This window comes from Haliotis rufescens, unplaced genomic scaffold, assembly GCF_023055435.1.
Source record: "Haliotis rufescens isolate VD_foot unplaced genomic scaffold, xgHalRufe1.0.p SCAF_8, whole genome shotgun sequence".
In the NCBI taxonomy this organism is placed as follows: domain Eukaryota; kingdom Metazoa; phylum Mollusca; class Gastropoda; order Lepetellida; family Haliotidae; genus Haliotis; species Haliotis rufescens.
Window position 1 is genome coordinate 14,717,168 of NW_025964372.1, and position 19,070 is coordinate 14,736,237.

Consider the following 19,070-nt stretch of genomic DNA (forward strand, 5'->3'; position numbering starts at 1 on the left):
AGAATGTCCCAAGTGTCCAATGTGATTGTCACACTAAATCTGAATTATTGTATGTCATCATGCCCATATGACAGGTATTGATGCTCATGCTATCAAGCACAATTTTGTTAATTATTCATATTGTTGACCGTAGCGTTCATATAATGGACGATGAACCAATTATCAATGGTGCCACCACGATGTATCCCAAACTGTTATCTACTTACATACATGCTTCCCTCTAACTGTCCTGCTCTGTAGCTGTTGTTGTTAACACATTTCATATCTTCAGCTGGAATAACCCTTTCTTGTTTGACCTTTATGCATATATAACTATATAATAATGTATCGTTGCTATTTTTGTATTTCCATATATGCTGTGTTTGTGTGATGAATGAGGTTTTTGAAAATCAGAATGAGCAGCACTTGAATATTCACATCATGATTTGAATATTATTAGGAGGTGTATTTTGAATGTTCTCATGTTGAGAGTTTGAACACCACACAGTGTTAAACAACAAACAAACCCAAGTCCTCAAATTGTATAACTGTCCTCATACAGTCCACAACACTCACTGTCCATGTAAATATGTTCAGATATTCAAGTTCCCTCCTCACAAAATCCTGTTGTAATAATAAATTCATTCCAGCAATGACTCTCCCGGGTGTACCTCTTGTCCTTGTACAAATAAAATTGACCAATGACACATGTAGCGCAGGTTTTGACGTCCCATCATGCACTCCTAAAAAACGAAACACCCCTAAATATTTTGTTCAGATCCCAGATTTGCATAATATTGTCACATGCTGTGGTATTTGATTAGCATTTGCAATTTTAACAAATGGTAGTACCAATACCAAATATGGATGTTACTAGGATATGATGTCACAGAAAATTGACCAATCAAAATCATTTACCTTTTTGACGAATTCTCGGTTCAGGTGCTATTCTTAAGATTACATACCACTTAAATTTATATTAAAATATGTGGTTTAATTTTATAAAACTGTTAGTAATCATTCTGAAAGCGTTATTTAGGATACTCTTTACGTTGGGTCCCCTTTTCATTTCTTATGCAAATTTGCGAGTACACCTTTATATACATGTGTATAACAGGTCCCTAATTAAATATGGCTATCAGGTATCCAGTGTACAGCAAGCTTACCAATAACCCCAGCTATGGTGGCTCTATGAGTGTTTTCAGAATTCTGATCTGGTTTATGAACATTGCTGCCAGTCTGTGCCAAAACCGTTCGAGACTACTTGCCCAAACTTAGCATTATATTCAGTACCAATACATTTTAGCCTTATTCTTTAGTCAAACAAACAAACAATTGTCCAGATAAACAAATCATCCAGAAGGGTCCCTGGTCCGACAGGGTTTGGAGTAATAAGATTTCACTGCTTATTGATTTCATTATATGAAGTGTATCCTGTCAGCCCTATAGGTTTCCTTTCTTAGATACAAGTTTCAGTATAAATTGCAGTTAAAGATAATATATTCCAAATGTGATACATGGTCCTAGTCCAGCATGAGTTGTCTCCCTTGATGTACCAACTGTCAGTGTGCAGTAAAATCCTTTACAAGCTGTTTTATGTTTTATATTTGTTTTATGAAATTCTTGCCACAGTTTTAACTGCTATGTAGCCTTAATAATTTTACACCAAAGTTTAAACGAAGCAAGATAATTTTGAGATATTTGTTTTTCAAATCGTCTTTACGTTCTTAAAAGTTTGAAAATTGAGGAGTCTCATATGATCTTTAATTTGAAATATTTCTGTTACAGTTTAGTCATCTTTATAGACTGTGAAAATATGTTACTTTTTTCATACAACTTAGATAAGTAACGTGACTAAAACACTTTATGACATCTGCCTCAGAAATGATGTTCTGAGACTGACTCTTGTATTTTCAGAAAAAGTATGCAAGTGCCCACTCAGGAGGCAGTCGTGGGACTGCGCTCAGTCGTGGCGGCGCCAGCAACCAGAGGTCTGCCAGACCCTATATAGATGCTGACAGGTATGTGGGCAGATTTTCTTAATGGTGTTCATTTGGTATTAGTTAACTTTGGCAGGTAATAATTAGCAGCCCTGCAGGACTGCGTTGAGGTTCTCTTGGAATTTGACCAACACTGTTAACTGCCAGTAATTTTTCTAATGACTACTGCACAAAGATTATTATTGATTTAAGAGAATATTTTTCCCATGGACATTCTTCAAAATGACCCTGTGGCAGTGTTTTGGCACCTGTCTGATAAATATAGGTCAAGGTCAAAGTCAAGGTCACAAGATAGAAATAAACTCACAAACAGTCTGTTGTTGCATTTTCTCAGAAAGTATTCATGCATTTGTCATTAAATTTGGTATATAACTTCTTTAGGATTGGGCCTTCCTTTGAATAGGTTTGATCAAGGTTAGTAAGAGGTCAAGGTCACAGTTCAGGTTTTTATAAAACATAATTATATCATTGTCAGTTTCTGAGCCATGGTGCTTCTATAGCCATGAATCTTTATAGTGGCATGTACCTTTACGCTTTCCACCACACCAAATGTTGGTGCTATGTCTGCCACAGGTCAAGGTGATCTTTGAGGTTATGGTGAAACAAGGTTGTATCATTTGTTGCCACTTACTGTTGCGCTTTTACTTGTACAGTCCTGATACTTGGCAGTTGTTAGATCTTAAGAAGTTGCCTTGATGAAGGTCAAGGCCTGAAAGTAATGTTCTTGTATTTTACAACAAGTACTTGCAAACACAACCAATGGAATGACTGGCATGAAGTTGATATTAGCAAATCAGAAGGTCGCTTTCTCATGCTTGACGGCACTTGTTTCAAACTGGTGACTATGCTTCGAAACATATTTTGACAAATTCTTGATTTTGAAAAAAACATTCTAGTCATAAAAGCAGTAACTGTTGTTTGAAATACCTTGTGTTAAATTTTTCAAGGTTGCATGATTAGAAAACACATTCAGGCTGTCACTTTCCTGATCTGGTAGGCGACTCTCTGATTGGTTGGATGAAGGGTCGTTCTGACGTGACCTGTAATGGGATGTCCTCAGATCTTTGTTTAGTGGTAGCGAGAACAGCGGTACAATCTGATTTTAATGAGATTGAGTGACAGTACTTTATCAGGATATGAAGCTACAGATGTGAGGACGAAGGGTGAGATGAAGCTGAGTCCATGGTTGTCTGCTTATTAGGAGATGAACACTGATAAATCTATTGTGTTTTCTTTGAGGCATTTTGAACGTAGATTTGATACCTGTAAATTTCAACCCGTGAAGTTCCGGGGTAGAATAGGTCTTCAGCAACCCACGCTGGCTGTAGAAGCCGATTATGCTTGTTGTAAGAGGTGACTAACGGGATCGAGTGGTCAGGCTCGCCGACTTAGTTGATGCATGTCATCATATCCCAGATTGATGCTCAAGATGTCCATCACTGGATTATCTGGTCATTTACAGACCGCCTTCATATAGCTGGAATATTGCTGAGTGCGGCGTTAGACAACAAACAAACAGACCTGTAAATTTCATTTGGAACAGATTGATCAATGTTAAGTTTATTCCTCTGAATATATCACAGTACTCTACACTTTCCACTCAAGGCCCTGAAAACCAAAGATCAGACAGCTGTGTAATTCTTGATGTACATGCAGCTCAAGTGGCACTGTTATGTAGAGTGTAGTGTAGGGCTCGGAGGAGTCCAAATTTACTATCCTGGTACCCAAGCTCCTATTAACGTACCCTACCAGGGTACCCGCTGTAGGTCTCAAGAGATGGGTACAAAATGTCCGACTGGGAATAGTTTGACTGTAGCCCTGGCAAAATGTATTTAGATGCACGTATAAAACAATCTGGGCATGCATACATGGAAGTTGCCTGAAGTTTTTTCTTTATTAAAACATATGAAAGTCAGAAAGAAATATGACTTCTTGGAGTTCTGCATAAATTTTCTCATTAAACAATATATCACGTGACTAACCACAGGCCCAGATTGTACTGTGGGTACCCAGGTCCTACTCAGGACCCACCCGCCCTGAGTACCCGAGTTTCCCGTCCCAGCGCTAGTGTAGTGGTTGGTGTACGTTATCAGGATAAGTCACACATGACCAACACCCATTGTGTCAGAGCCTTCAGCCGTGTTCTAGTTGTCAGGACTACTTTTTCCTTTGAGACATACCCATTATAACAGAAAGCTTGAATAAAGTCTTACAAAGGGAGACTACTTCTGTCTCCTTATTGCACAATCTACCACCCATCTCTATCAGGCATCTGTAATTACAGTGCTTCTCTTCGATTACAAAACTCAGGACAACGCAGGTGAACCCATGTTGACTGAGGTGTAATCTTGGTTGACCTGTAATTAGCATACATAAACTGCTTTATGTCCTACTTCCGTTGACCAAGGTTTCCTTTCCCTGCTGAAGCCTGGGGGTATGTTCTCTTGTTGGCAACCTCCAAGTGACGTCATCGTTAAGACTAATTAGTTTCATTTATTGATTCAATCATGAAGAAAAGCAGCAATAGAAACAAACAATTTTAGTCCACTAGTCCATATAATGATAACGTTAGGCAAAACCCTTAAAAAGGGCACATTTCTACTAGTCCTTATGATACCTTAACTATTGTGCAGTTTGGCAAGGACTATAGGACTAGTGCTAATTACTGTCGCTGAAAAGCATTTATAAGTATTATTAACTCTATATTGATAGTGTTATATGTATTCTGAAATGCTTCAGGGAATTTAACTTTCTTTGTTTCTTTAAATACTTTAGAATCAATAATGAAACTTTGATGATGATTTTGGATGTATGCATTTTTGGGAACTTTCTTGCCGTTTTACATGCATTGAATAGAAAAGGTACAATGTCAGCTTTGACAAGCATAGTTAACCTCTCCTAGTCGAGTGTCATAGCAATACACATGGCTGTTGTGTTTCTCCTTCTCCTGAGAGCCATTTTGTTTTATATCTAAGGTTCCAATTTATGCGTTTTATTTTGGGTACTGCCCTAAGTTAGCCTTGGTTAACACTGATGAATTCAGCTTGAATCTGGTCAACCCTAGTTGCAAGAAATGTGGTAACTTTAGTTGATTCAGGTCACTCAAATACAGCAATATATGTCTGTGTCATTAGTGATGACATGTCCAGACTTAGGCATCCCAGCGTTATAAGATGCTGAAATGTGTGGTGCAGGATTATTTTCTAAATGCCATGTTTGGCTCCATAACCGGAAAAAACAAAATAGATGTGTCCACCTGTACACACACACCTTCGGGTACTTTTTAAGTGACCCCTTAGTTGCTAAAGTACTGACCTGTTTGTTACTATAGTTACTGACCCATTAGTTGCTATAGTTACTGGCCCATTAGTTGCTATATGGTTACTAACCCCTTCTTTTCTATAGTTACTGACCCATAAGTTGCTAAAGTTACCAACCCATTAGTTGCAATAGTTACTGACCCATTCGTTGCTATATGGTTACTAACCCCTTCTTTTCTATAGTTTCTGACCCATAAGTTGCTAAAGTTACCAACCCATTAGTTGCTATAGTTACTGACCTGTTGGTTACTATAGTTACTCACCCATTAGTTGCTATAGTTACTGACCCATTCATTGCTATATATTTACTGATCCCCTTTGTTACTATAGTTACTGACACATTAGTTGCTATAGTTACCGACCCATTAGTTGCTATAGTTACTGACCCATTGGTTACTATAGTTAATGACCCATTAGTTACTATAGTCACTGACTCCATAGTGTTTACAATAGTAACTGACCCCTCAGTTGCTGTTGTTCCTGGGCCCTTAGTTACCATAGTTACTGATCACTTCCTCACACTGTTGCCATCTGTCTTGCAGCCTACAAGAACTCCTGGAGCTGCCAAGGGAAATTCTCATGACCGTTCTTGAACATGCTAAGGAAAGGTCAGTGCTTTCTTTTATTACTTTTCCTTTATTTGAAATGATTAAAATGTTTATGTTGTTGTACTGTTTTTTTCTCATGGAAGTACAGCCAGAGGAGTATCCTACGTAAGGGATGGTGGAACTTTGAGGACGAGACAGTTCTTTAAATCCTGCAGCCTCATTAATTAACTTCAGCAAGAAATTCTGCCAGCCGCAGGTTTCAATGCTTTCTCTTAAAAATGAAACACAACAACATATTTTGCACTAATAAGATGTCTCAGTATTAATTAATTCAGGCACAAATTCAGATATGTGAGCCAAAAACTATTTAACAGAAAGTTACATTGGAGTATCATATCCTGGTGAGCTGTTCTCACCCAAATGAAACAAACTGTTGTTTTACAAAAACAAAAAATATGTCTATTTAATAATTCTTACAAGAAAGTGGAATGTTGGGAAATGTCCTACTTTGAGTGGGGAATTGTCATGGCGAGCATTGTCCATGTGGGGAAATGTCCTACTTTGAGTGGGGAATTGTGATGGCAAGCATTGTCCATGTGGGGAAATGTCCGGAACCCATGGCGATATTTGCAGGTTTTGCCCGGACCTATGAAATACTATCAGTACCTGAAATAGTTTTTTCTCCCAACAAGACAGGCGGTTTGATGACTTATAAATGTAACTAGCCTTGAAAGTTGCAGTGATGGTTTTGTTTAAACATGCTAGAAAAGATCAATCGTGAACAAACAGCCCAAACCAGCAGCCTTTACATAATAAGCAATAACATCCTTCAAAAACAAACTGCAGTGACAACCACATCACCATTTTGGTAGAAGGAATTCATTGATTCTAACTCTTTTACGATTGGTTCGCACTCCAAGATCAATCAGGCGTTCATTTAATTTGTTGTAAACACAGAAGCTGATAACCAGGCATGTTAACGTGCCGTCACGTTTTGCTGTAAATATTGTTTAATAAAGTAAATCTACACTGACTGTCAAACTAAATACAGTAATAAGTGCTGAAGTTTTCTACCCGACAGTCGAACAGGTAGGAATAAATTTCATCTATCCCAACTGAAATGTTGCCAGCCATGGGGTTGCAGGCAGGCAGGCAGGCAGCTATTTCAGACACTGAATAACTTTTCTGGTTAAGGCATCCTCGATCAACCAGTGTGTTATATCTCCATTCTGTTATGATAAAAACCGTGGACCAGTTCATTTAGTGCCTGATTCTAGTAGCTCAAGGGCGGTCAGGTAGCCTAGTGGTTAAAGCGTTTGCTCGTCACGCCGAAGACCCGGGTTCGATTCCCGACATGGGTACAATGTGTGAAGCCCATTTCTGGTGTCCCCCGCCGTGATATTGCTGGAATATTGCTAAAAGCGGCGTAAAACCATACTCACTCACTCACTCTAGTAGCTCAATGATAAAAATAGCCATCCAATCAAATTACTCTCACAAGCAAAAGAAATTCTGTGTGAGATAGGGTGATGAAGGTGGTGATATCACTTCCAAGGCCAAGCTACAATAGCAGGTAGTTCCAGTGTATTTATCATAACATCTTCTTTCCTTAACTAACAATATGAACTGTAAAATTCCAGTTTCCACCCTTGTCAACTAGGCTGGAATTTCTGGGCACGATCGTAGCCACCAGTAGCTATTAAGACTTATGTCCCTACTATGTCCCTCCTTCTGACCAATCAGATTCCACCTCTCATATCACTTGCAGTTGCTTCAGAAGAAATGGTGGTGCTCAGTCAAGGCGATCTGATCAATAATCAAGATCCACATTGTTATAGATCGGGTCTTACTTCGCAAAGTGCATCAAATCACTTGAGCAACTTGAGCACCTTGATTAAATACATTTATTTATCATGGGTGTTGCTGGAGATGAGGGTTGGTTCAAGGAAGTCTGGGATGGGTCACACTAGTCAAAAACTAGTGTCCTACAGTCAAGACATGACCCTCCATCACAGCCAAGAACACCACCTTCAAAAATCCTTTTCAGACTGTGGTGGCCAATTATTCTTGTATTTTTCTTAGATTTTTTAAAAATATTTCCCATGGGTTAGTGACTGAAAAGTTGATATTGCTGTACTCCCATGGGATAGTTCTTAACAGACCATTCTAATCTAATGATGATATTATTTGAATATACCTGATGTAAACAAACTACAAAAGATGTCACTGTAGTACATTGTGAGCATACACACGCTCATGTCACCGCTCTTTTTGAGGAACTACTTTCTTCCGCGATACAGCTGTATGTTGTGTGGCCGTCTGACATTCTAATTATTATTGTGCGAATCTACATCTATCAAGGTAAAAAAACAGTGATATAAAAAATCTACTTTATTACTTCTTCATGTGTGATAAATATGACAATAGTAGACAATGTTAGAAATAACATTTACTATTTTACTCATGAATAGAATGTGGATACAATTTTCAACAGTATTGCTTCCCTAAGTAATCAAGTGGAAGTTGAATTCTGAATCTGTCCATGACTCCATCAATAAACAAAGAGTTTGAAACTAGCGTAATGGCATTTAATCAAGAAGCTAACCGTAAACTCTCCTATAACTTTAATTACAGACATACCAAAGCAGTCATTTTGCAATAACATGTCTGCTGATATTTCTGCTTATGTCATTTTTCTGGTTTACATTCATGATTCTGTAACCATGTTTGGGATTGTTTTGTTGCTGGGAAGTATCAGTATAATTAGGTAGTTGTGCTTGTTTTCAATAACCAGATTTTCTGAAATTACGTATCTTTAAACCATGTCCATCCAACAGATTCAGGTAGATATATATATATAGCATCTTGAAATGACAGGAGACGCAGGTGACCCAGTTGTCTGAGATGCCTCAATTTGCTGTCTCCCAGATTTGCCTTGATTTTTATTCTTGATTTGTCAGCATTATCCATGTGTGGGTTTCACCAAAGTGGTAACTGTCTGAGTCTGCATCACTTTGCCCTGACATTAAGCAGACATTTTGTGATATGATATTGTTCAATGTGCAGAGAAAGAAAAAGGGACAAAATAAAAAATCTTAAAAATGAGTTGTCAAATGCATCTGATGAAATCTGATGATGATGATGATGATGATGATGATGGGGAGGAGGAGGAGTTACTCTTTTCATGAAAAACAATATGTTCACATGATAGTGTTCAATGTATACAGAAAGATAAAGAAAACAAACAAAAATTAATTAGACTATCAAACCATTCATTTACATGTCCGAATAAAATCGGATATGAGTAAAGCTTTCAGAGTGGTATGACAATCAGGCACTGCATTTTAGCCTACACAAGAATGATTGCACAACAATCAATTACTTTCCACACCACTCAAACTTGATACGTGACATTAAACATAATGTCGCTGTCAGGAAAATCAATAAGCATTGTGCTGACAATAGATGCTGTCTTGCATAGTTTTAAATTTGAATGGTTCAATGTAAGTAGAGTCTCTAAATACAAAAAACAAAGTGATTATTTGTGATTTGCTTTGTTGCTCACCTTGACTGAAATTCAGGTGAGCTAACATATGTCCTGTTATGTTTGCGTAGAGAGTTGGGAATCCCTATGCCCACTAACTGTTCACAGGTAATTCAGGCCAACCTATTTACAGATCACAGGTAATTTTTGCACCCGTTTCACAATCATGGATAATTATCGTGTAAATTGGTTCATATTTCATAAAGATAAGAAATGATTCATTCTTACTTGTCAATCTGATAGTGACTTAAACCATATCTTTGTCAAGTTTATGTTTTTGCATGTATAAACTACGACTGCACCTCGTATTCTTGCAACATGTAAACTTGGTAAGGAACTTGTCAGACAGACCATCTCAGGGGTTTCTTGATACTTTTAGCCTGTTCCCCAATTTACTATATAGTATTCCCTGTATCGATATGAAAATGATAACAAATAATCACACTTCTTGGGAGAAAAAAGACGTTAAAGATATTGGGAAATTCACAATAACACGACTGTTGAGAAATAACTCATGAAAGCTAATTCTTTACTTGCAATATCGAATCACAGCAAATTAAAAGAGCCATTAACATATAACGAAATAGGTATTCCCTACCCGCTGTGTAAGTGCCCCAGGGGGAGTCGATTTTTGGGCTCTTTTGTCATATCATAAGATTTCTGTATAATGGAGTTTGAGGTTAGTGTGGATTTCAGTATTAGCTTCAGTCTGTCTTGAAAATTAAAAAAGTCCAATTGGCTGCCCTGCCTGGCATGATTTGACATTTGAACTTTACCCTCAAGCTATTTCCCCCTGATATGATCCCTTGTATATACTTGGTTGCTGTTGTTTAACGCTGCATTCAGCAATATTCCAGCTTTATGACGGCGGTCTGTAAATAATCGAGCCTGGACAAGACAATCCAGGTACTGATATCACGAGCATCGATCCATGCAATTGGGATCCATGATATGCATCAACCAAGTCAGCGAGCCTGACCACCCGATCCTGTTAGTTGCCTCTTACGACGGGCATATTCGCCTTTTACGACAAGCATTACTGTACTATACAGTGAAAAACATCAGGACCTGTATCAGGAGTTGGGTTTAACGCCGCTTTTATCAGTAGTCCAGTTATATCACGGCATGTCGGCTTAATGTGGGAGGAAAGCCCGAAGTGATGCAGGTCTCAGACATTTACCACTTTGGTGAAATCCACGAGCACAGGTATGGTGCTGACAAACCTAGAAACAGAATCAGGGCAATCCAGGATTTGAACCCACAATCATAGGTTTCTGGTGTGCCCAAGGGACGCAACTCTGCACAGCGAATCGTGGCGCCTTTAACGACTTGGCCACCCGTGCCCCCTCCCACCGTGACATGTTTATGAAACAGGTGATCTCTTCATTTGAGCCAAGCCTTGGAGTTTTTCCACTTTTATTAACTCGTGTTGATATTTTTTATATCAAAAGACAAGAGGGTGAGATTCTCTATATCTAAAACAAAACTTTGTAATTGAGTCAATAAAACTGCTCATCGACAGCGTCATCTTCTATTGCACTTCTTTTGAGATTAGAAATATCAAATAAACATCAAAATCTGTTTAGAATGATTCAAACAGCCAAACATTGTTTCTCCATTAGGTACATGTAGTGTTTATAATTTGCATCCATTATTATTGTTTATGGATAGTACACACAGCATTTTATGTCATGTAAACTCTTGATCCCTAGCTGACAAAAATGGATGCTGAAAGCTGATTTTTCTGACATTTTGAATTGTTGAACATATAACTAGGTGAGCTACAGTGCTTCAACATTAACATTAAAACATTTTTTAAGTGCATTGAAATGAAAAGAATGTATTGACAAAGTTTGTTGTAATAATGTCTCGGCTGGCGTGTAATGTTCTTGAAAAGTATGGTACATAAAAAGTTACACAAGAAGTTTTTTTGGGATACAGATTTTCTGAATACAAAAACATGAAACCAGCTGGGCATCCTACTCTCTTGCTATGTTCCTTACATATTTAAAAAGAATGTGTAATTTTTGTATATTCCAGATATTTTGGTTTGAGATTACAAGTGAATGTTTTATGCAATAGTAAACAATTCAGCTACATTTCAGTCAGTAAACAATGTCAGGGCAAGATAAACCAGTGGTCGACAGAATGAGCAACAATCAGCGCTATAGGTGTGTGATGCCCCTCAGGACCAGGGACTTTGTGTGTATATGGTAGGGGGCGAGTCCAAATTTACTACCCGGGTACCCGCCCCCCTAACCCGACCCTACCTGGGTACTCAAGTCTCAAGAGTTGGGAACAAAATGTCTGATTGGTAATTGTTTTACCGCATCCCTGGCCTAAACTATTTAGATACATGTATCAAACAATCAGATCATGCATTCACTGAAGTTGACTGAAGCTTTATCTTTACTCAAACATATACAAGTCAAAAGGAATGTGTGCATCGTCAGAAAGAAATGCGAACATTAGCGACTTGTAGTGTAAGCACTGAGCTATATTGAGTTGTTGTCATTAAACAATATATCACGTGACTAACCACGGGTCCAGGTAGTCCTGTGGATACCCAGGTCCTAATTAGGACCCACTTGATCCAAAAACCTGAGTTACCCGTCCCAGCCCTAGTATATGGAGGTATAAATGTGAAATATTATGTGCACACATGTGCATATATATATCTACTAAGTTATGCTTATTAGTAACTATGTCAACAATAACTTCATTACTTCTCATTTAGTTATTGAGAAAACTGGAGACAATAATACGAAATCAGTGACATCATTCAGTGCAGTAATGGAACACAAGCCCTCCCCACTCTTTCCACCAATCAGAAAACAGTATTCTCTTAGTGGGCATGGCCTAATAATTTGTAGGTTTATGGAAACGTAACGATGGAACAAATGCTTGGTTAGCCCATTACATGCCCCAGAATCACTTACAATTTATTCATATTTATTTATCTATTTGTGAATCCTGTGAACTCTCAGCTCTACTTTTGGAACCCGTTAAGATCTGGGTTGAGAGTAGATCTTCAGTAACCAGTAAGAGGCGACTAACGAGATCAGGTGATCAGGTTCCCTGACTTGGTTGATGCTTGTTATTGTATCCAAATTGCATAGATCGATGCTCATGATGTCAATCACTTGACTGTCTGGTCCAGACTCAATTATATACAGAACACCGTCATATGGCTGGAATATTGCTGAGTGCGGCATTAAACAAATAAACCAACAAAACAAAAAACAAGTGAAAGCAATGAATGAGACTGGGACCTACTGGCGACTCGTGATGTACAATGTATTTAACTTTAATAACATCATAACATTGCACATTCCATGTCTTCCTGCGTTAATTTATATATGGTAATTTTCTTGTTGGAAACAAAAGTCATTGCTTAAGGGAATTTAATAAGAAATGGACAGTCAGAATTCTTCTGGGAATGGAATTGTCAGTAAATATGACATGCATGCTACAAATGAATTTGTTTGATTTATTCAATCTGACATGATTTTGTTTCCATCAGACACACTTAGAGTGTAACCTACAAGCTTCTTTCCCAAGGGCATTAACTCCTTGGCAAACTGACATTAATTCACGAGAGACAGATAATCCGAGTTGTGAGTTGTGAGTTGTGAGTTGTGAGTAGGTAATTCTATAAATTACCCAGCATTTTCAATGTAGAAAATGTGGGTTTCCTGATCTGAAGTTGAGATCAACTCACTTGGCCTCATGTTGGAACAACGTCACATAAAATTGTTTGTTATGATGTGAACAACGGATGTTGTCATCTTTATTTAGTGACAGTGCATTCATATAACATCACATTGTTTTTGGCCTCTTTACAAGCAATGGAAAGGGTTGAACAACTGGAACAAACAACCCAACCCAGTATCCAAAGTGACTCCTTGCCCGTGGCTAGTAACTTTTCTGTCGGGCTCCATGAAATTTTCCTCCACCTACCCGACTGTACGTCAGATAATTTTAAGACAACTTACATGTTCAGTTTTATTCAGATTTATTTTAGCCATCATCCCGTCTGTCTGTCCGTTCATATTTCATTTCGGAAACCAGGGGACCGGGGTGATTTGTTGTTGGGGCCGGGGGGATTTGTTGTTGGGGCCGGGGGGATTTGTCATCTTCTGATGACTCTTGTCATTGTCAAGTAACTGTTTGCATTATTTCAACTGAATCAAGATGCGATTTGTCTCCTATTTCTTTGCGATTTTCAATATTTATGTCTGAATGTGGGCAGGTAACTTTGAAGATGGGCAGGCAACACTAATAGGTCACCTGCTTGACTGTCTTGTTGGGTTTTAAAATCATTTCAAACACTGAGCCGGTCAGCAAAAAACAAGAAGCAAAAATAATAATGCTCTGTGAAAATTACTGAAAATACTTGCACTGACATCCTTGTCACTGACATCCTTGTCACTTTGGTTCAAATGTCGCAATGCTTAAAATAGCCACTAATAAAGGAATTGGTCCATGTTATTTATCCTAACAGAATGTATTTTACACCGGATAATGGATGATGATGCTGTATTATTCATCCATTGGTGCTGGAAACATGGCTGCTTGGAAACTATTGAAGCCAGTGCAGCAAATGTTTGGATTGATCCGGACTAAGCAGAAATACTTTGAAAATGTCTCATTACAAATATTATTACCAGTATCCTCTTATGGAAGAGTCTTATGACCAATAAAAAAAACGATTTAGAATTTTCTAAACATGCTGAAGAGAATTTGAATGTTTTTCACCTTTTGTTTAAAATGGTTCAAAGTTCTCACAATAGGATATACATGAAGATATAAAATTCTTAACAGGTTATTTTCTTGCAAAACAATAGGTTTATATTTTCAGAATAGGATAAATGTTTTCATAAATGACTTTTAGTAAAAGTGAAAAAAAAACAATTCAGGAAAAATCTCCTCAGAAACCACAAGGTCTAGGAATCGGAAACATTGATATAATGTATAGCAGCATGAGAGGATTCAGGTTTGTCCATGCAAGTGTAATAATAAAAATGTTGAGCGCTTTTCACCCATTAAATGTCAGTGGAACGTTGTGTAAAACACTATGATTAAAAGTCTCTTTTGGGCTCCATCATCTGCAGTCATTGTTGACGATGATGCAAACATACCTTTCATCTCCAAAACTAATTTACCAAATGCAGTACTACTCTGCATGAATGTTTGCAACCATAACAATGAAATAATGAGGATATCACTCTGTGCCATCACATCAAACTGACCATGTTACATAGACAACAGTCACAACTCCTTGCGTGATGGCTAAAGATTCACAGTACACTGATTGCCCCAGATGGGTAACAGTGACATGGCGCTAGGTTTTTTTAATTCTATCTTGTGCTTAGAGAGAAACGGAGGGCCCAGTCTACGTTGCTGCTTTTTGCTGTGCAAAGTTGTTCCTGTAGAAGTGCCAGAAATATTTGATTCCCAAATTCACCCTGATTGTGTTTCTAGGTTTATTAGCACTAAATCGGGTGGGTTTCACCAAGGTGGTAAATGTCTAAGACCAGCATCACCTCAGGCTTTCCTCCCACATCAAGCTGACATAACATGATGTGACACCAGTTCTCATCAAAAAGGCATTACACCAAACTCACTCGCTCGTTTTGAGCGAAATTTCATATAGCTTTTGAGATTATGTGAGCATATGTTTCATTATTTCCAATGTAGATAACATTTCTTAAGAACATGATACCTCCTAGATGGTTTTAGAATGTATTTTTAATCTGAAACACTGACATTTTAGAATTGATTACATATACACTGCATTCTCTTGCTGCATCACATGCAAACATATACTGAACTGCAAAAGAAACATCACCATGGATAGATATATGAGAAACCTTATTTGTCCAAACACTAAACATACTTTGCGACAAATAAAAAAGATGGAACTAGGCAAAACTGATCATCAAGTTTGAAATTAAAGTGTCAAATGTTCCTGAAGTGAAACACAACACTAGTCTCTGAGAAAATGGCATCACAAGTCAGTATCTCGTGTGTCCGCCATGTGCATTGATGACTGCCGTGCGACATCGATGCATGGAATGGATGAGGTGGTTGATGAAGGCCATAGGCACTTGAGCCCACACTCTGATGAACGCCTGACGCAGTTCAGCTGCAGTTGTCGGCCTTGGTTGGACTTCATTCAGCCGTCTTTGAATCTCGTCCCACAGGTGCTCAGTGGGATTTAAATCGGGACTGAGGGCAGGCCACTGCATGGTTCTGATGCCATTCTGCAGGAGGAACTCTCTCCTTGCTCTCGCAGTATGGGCATGTGTGTTATCATGCTGAAACTCGTGGTTGCAGTGACGTGCCAAATGAGGTATGGCGTGTGATCTAAGGACTTGATCAGTGTACCGAGCTGCTGTGACACCATTGCCTCTCCCTGGACTGATGTTCTGAAAGACCACAGTGCCGACCCTCTGTGCAAGACCAATTCCACCCCACACCATGATGCCCAGACCACCCAACAAGTCTCTCTCAACAACACAAGCCTCTGAATAACGTTCCCCATGTCGTCACCTGACTCACTCACTGCCATCTGCTGTTGAGATACAGTAACGGCTCTCATCTGAGAAGAGGACTCTTCTCCACTGCGGGTGGCGCCAATGTTGGTGCTGTATTGCCCACTGAAGACAGTCCCAGCGATGACGCGGTGTCAGAATGGATCCTTGGTGTGGCCTGTGACAATAGAGGTGTCTGCTCGTCAATCGTCGACGCAAGGTGTCCACACTAATAAATGTGTCGCTGGTGTGTCCTCATGGTCTGTCAAGGAGTTTCCGCAGCAGTAACAAAGCGATCTTGAAGATGCTCTCTCACAATCTGACAATCCTGACGTCCGGTGGTGACCCTTGGTCTTCCACTACGAGGTCGGTCATCTGTAGTGTTGGTGGTCTGGTACCATTGCAATCGTCCAAAGGCTTGGTGTCACTGATTTCTTGTCAATCTTGGCATGTCGTAGCAATTCATTAACGAATGAATGTTATCCGATCTAGGTGGATTTTTATAGGGCAAGAAATGGGGGAACGTATGTGCATTTCAATTTGCATGGAACTCACGTGCATCAGGTTACCATAGCCATTGCCGTGATGTGTTTGGGTGATAAGTTTTATTGTCATCTGCTTTGTTTTTTTATCATCAAATTTCATTTTTCCGGACAAGGTAATGTTAAATTTTAGAAACTTTGCCAAAAATTACCCAGATATTTAAATGACAACTTTTCATGCAATGTTACTTGGGGTGACGTTTCTTTTGCAGTTCAGTATATATCAAATCAGTTGTATTTGGTCAATGTACAGTTTGTGGTAATATATATCTAAGGCTTGATAGCATTCCTGTACACAGTAACAGAATGTCTTTCAGATTTCTCCCTCTGAAAAAAAAATCATTCACATGCATATTCTGGATTGACTGGTTTTGTTAATGAATTTCAGAAACACTAATCTTCCTGTTCTGTTGCCCTCGTCCAGATCTTGATGGTGTCGGTAGCTACCATGTGTAGATTAGTAGCTACCATGTGTAGATCAGTAGCTACCATGTGCTAATCACAAGCTACCATGTGTAGATCAGTAGCTACCATGAATAGATCAGTAGCTACCATGTGTAGATCAGTAGCTACCATGTGCTAATCACTAGCTACCATGTGTAGATCAGTAGCTACCATGTGTAGATCAGTAGCTACCATGTGCTAATCACTAGCTACCATGTGTAGATCAGTAGCTACCATGTGTAGATCAGTAGCTACCATGTGTAGATCACTAGCTACCATGTGTAGACCACTAGCTACCATGTGTAGATCAGTAGCTACCATGTATAGATCAGTAGCTACCATGTGTAGATCAGTAGCTACCATGTGTAGATAAGTAGCTACTATGTGTAGATCAGTAGCTACTATGTGTAGATCAGTAGCTACCATGTATAGATCAGTAGCTACCATGTGTAGATCAGTAGCTACCATGTGTAGATCAGTAGCTACCATGTATAGATCAGTAGCTACCATGTATAGATCAGTAGCTACCATGTGTAGTTCAGTAGCTACCATGTGTTAATCACTAGCTACCATGTGTAGACCACTAGCTACCATGTGTAGATCAGTAGCTTCCATGTATGGATCAGGAGCTACCATGTGTAGATCAGTAGCTACTATGTGTAGATCAGTAGCTACTATGTGTAGATCAGTAGCTACCATGTGTAGATCAGTAGCTACCATGTATAGATCAGTAGCTACCATGTGTAGATCAGTAGCTACTATGTGTAGATCAGTAGCTACCATGTGTAGATCAGTAGCTACTATGTGTAGATCAGTAGCTACCATGTGTAGATCAGTAGCTACTATGTGTAGATCAGTAGCTACCATGTGTAGATCAGTAGCTACCATGTATAGATCAGTAGCTACCATGTGTAGATCAGAAGCTACCATGTGTTAATCACTAGCTACCATGTGTAGACCACTAGCTACCATGTGTAGATCAGTAGCTACCATGTATGGATCAGTAGCTACCATGTGTAGATCAGTAGCTACCATGTGTAGATCAGTAGCTACCATGTGTAAATCACTAGCTACCATGTGTAGATCAGTAGCTACCATGTGTAGATCAGTAGCTACCATGTGTAGATCAGAAGCTACCATGTGTAAATCACTAGCTACCATGTATGGATCAGTAGCTACCATGTGTAGATCAGTAGCTACCATGTGTAGATCAGAAGCTACCATGTGTAGATCAGTTGTTACCATCTATAGATCAATAGCTACCATGTATAAATCAGTAGCTGCATGTGTAGATCAGTAGCTACCATGTGTAGATCAGTAGCTACCATGTGTAGATCAGAAGCTACCATGTGTAGATCAGAAGCTACCATGTATGGATCAGTAGCTACCATGTGTAGATCAGTAGCTACCATGTGTAGATCAGAAGCTACCATGTGTAGATCAGTAGCTACCATGTGTAGATCAGAAGCTACCATGTATGGATCAGTAGCTACCATGTGTAGATCAGTAGCTACCATGTATGGATCAGTAGCTACCATGTGTAGATCAGTAGCTACCATGTGTAGATCAGAAGCTACCATGTGTAAATCACTAGCTACCATGTGTAGATCAGTAGCTACCATGTGTAGATCAGTAGCTACCATGTGTAGATCAGAAGCTACCATGTGTAAATCACTAGCTACCATGTATGGATCAGTAGCTACCATGTGTAGATCAGTAGCTACCATGTGTAGATCAGAAGCTACCATGTGTAGATCAGTTGTTACCATCTATAGATCAGTAGCTACCATGTATAAATCAGTAGCTGCATGTGTAGATCAGTAGCTACCATGTGTAGATCAGTAGCTACCATGTGTAGATCAGAAGCTACCATGTGTAGATCAGAAGCTACCATGTATGGATCAGTAGCTACCATGTGTAGATCAGTAGCTACCATGTGTAGATCAGAAGCTACCATGTGTAGATCAGTAGCTACCATGTGTAGATCAGTAGCTACCATGTGTAAATCACTAGCTACCATGTATAGATCAGTAGCTACCATGTGTAGATCAGTAGCTACCATGTGTAGATCAGTAGCTACCATGTGTAGATCAGAAGCTACCATGTGTAGATCAATAGCTACCATGTAGGGATCAGTAGCTACCATGTGCTAATCAC

The 19,070-nt window shown here is 39.0% G+C and overlaps 1 protein-coding gene across 2 annotated transcripts in view; it reads left to right on the forward strand.

Annotated features, from left to right (window-relative positions):
- LOC124149065 overlaps positions 1-19,070 on the forward strand; it is a 47,485-nt gene that overhangs the window by 12,178 nt on the left and 16,237 nt on the right. For both annotated transcript variants that reach the window (XM_046520422.2, XM_046520423.2), the window contains 2 exons: positions 1,897-2,000; positions 5,842-5,907. In XM_046520422.2, the coding sequence (XP_046376378.2) occupies positions 1,897-2,000; positions 5,842-5,907 (170 nt within the window). The remainder of the gene's footprint in view (positions 1-1,896; positions 2,001-5,841; positions 5,908-19,070) is intronic.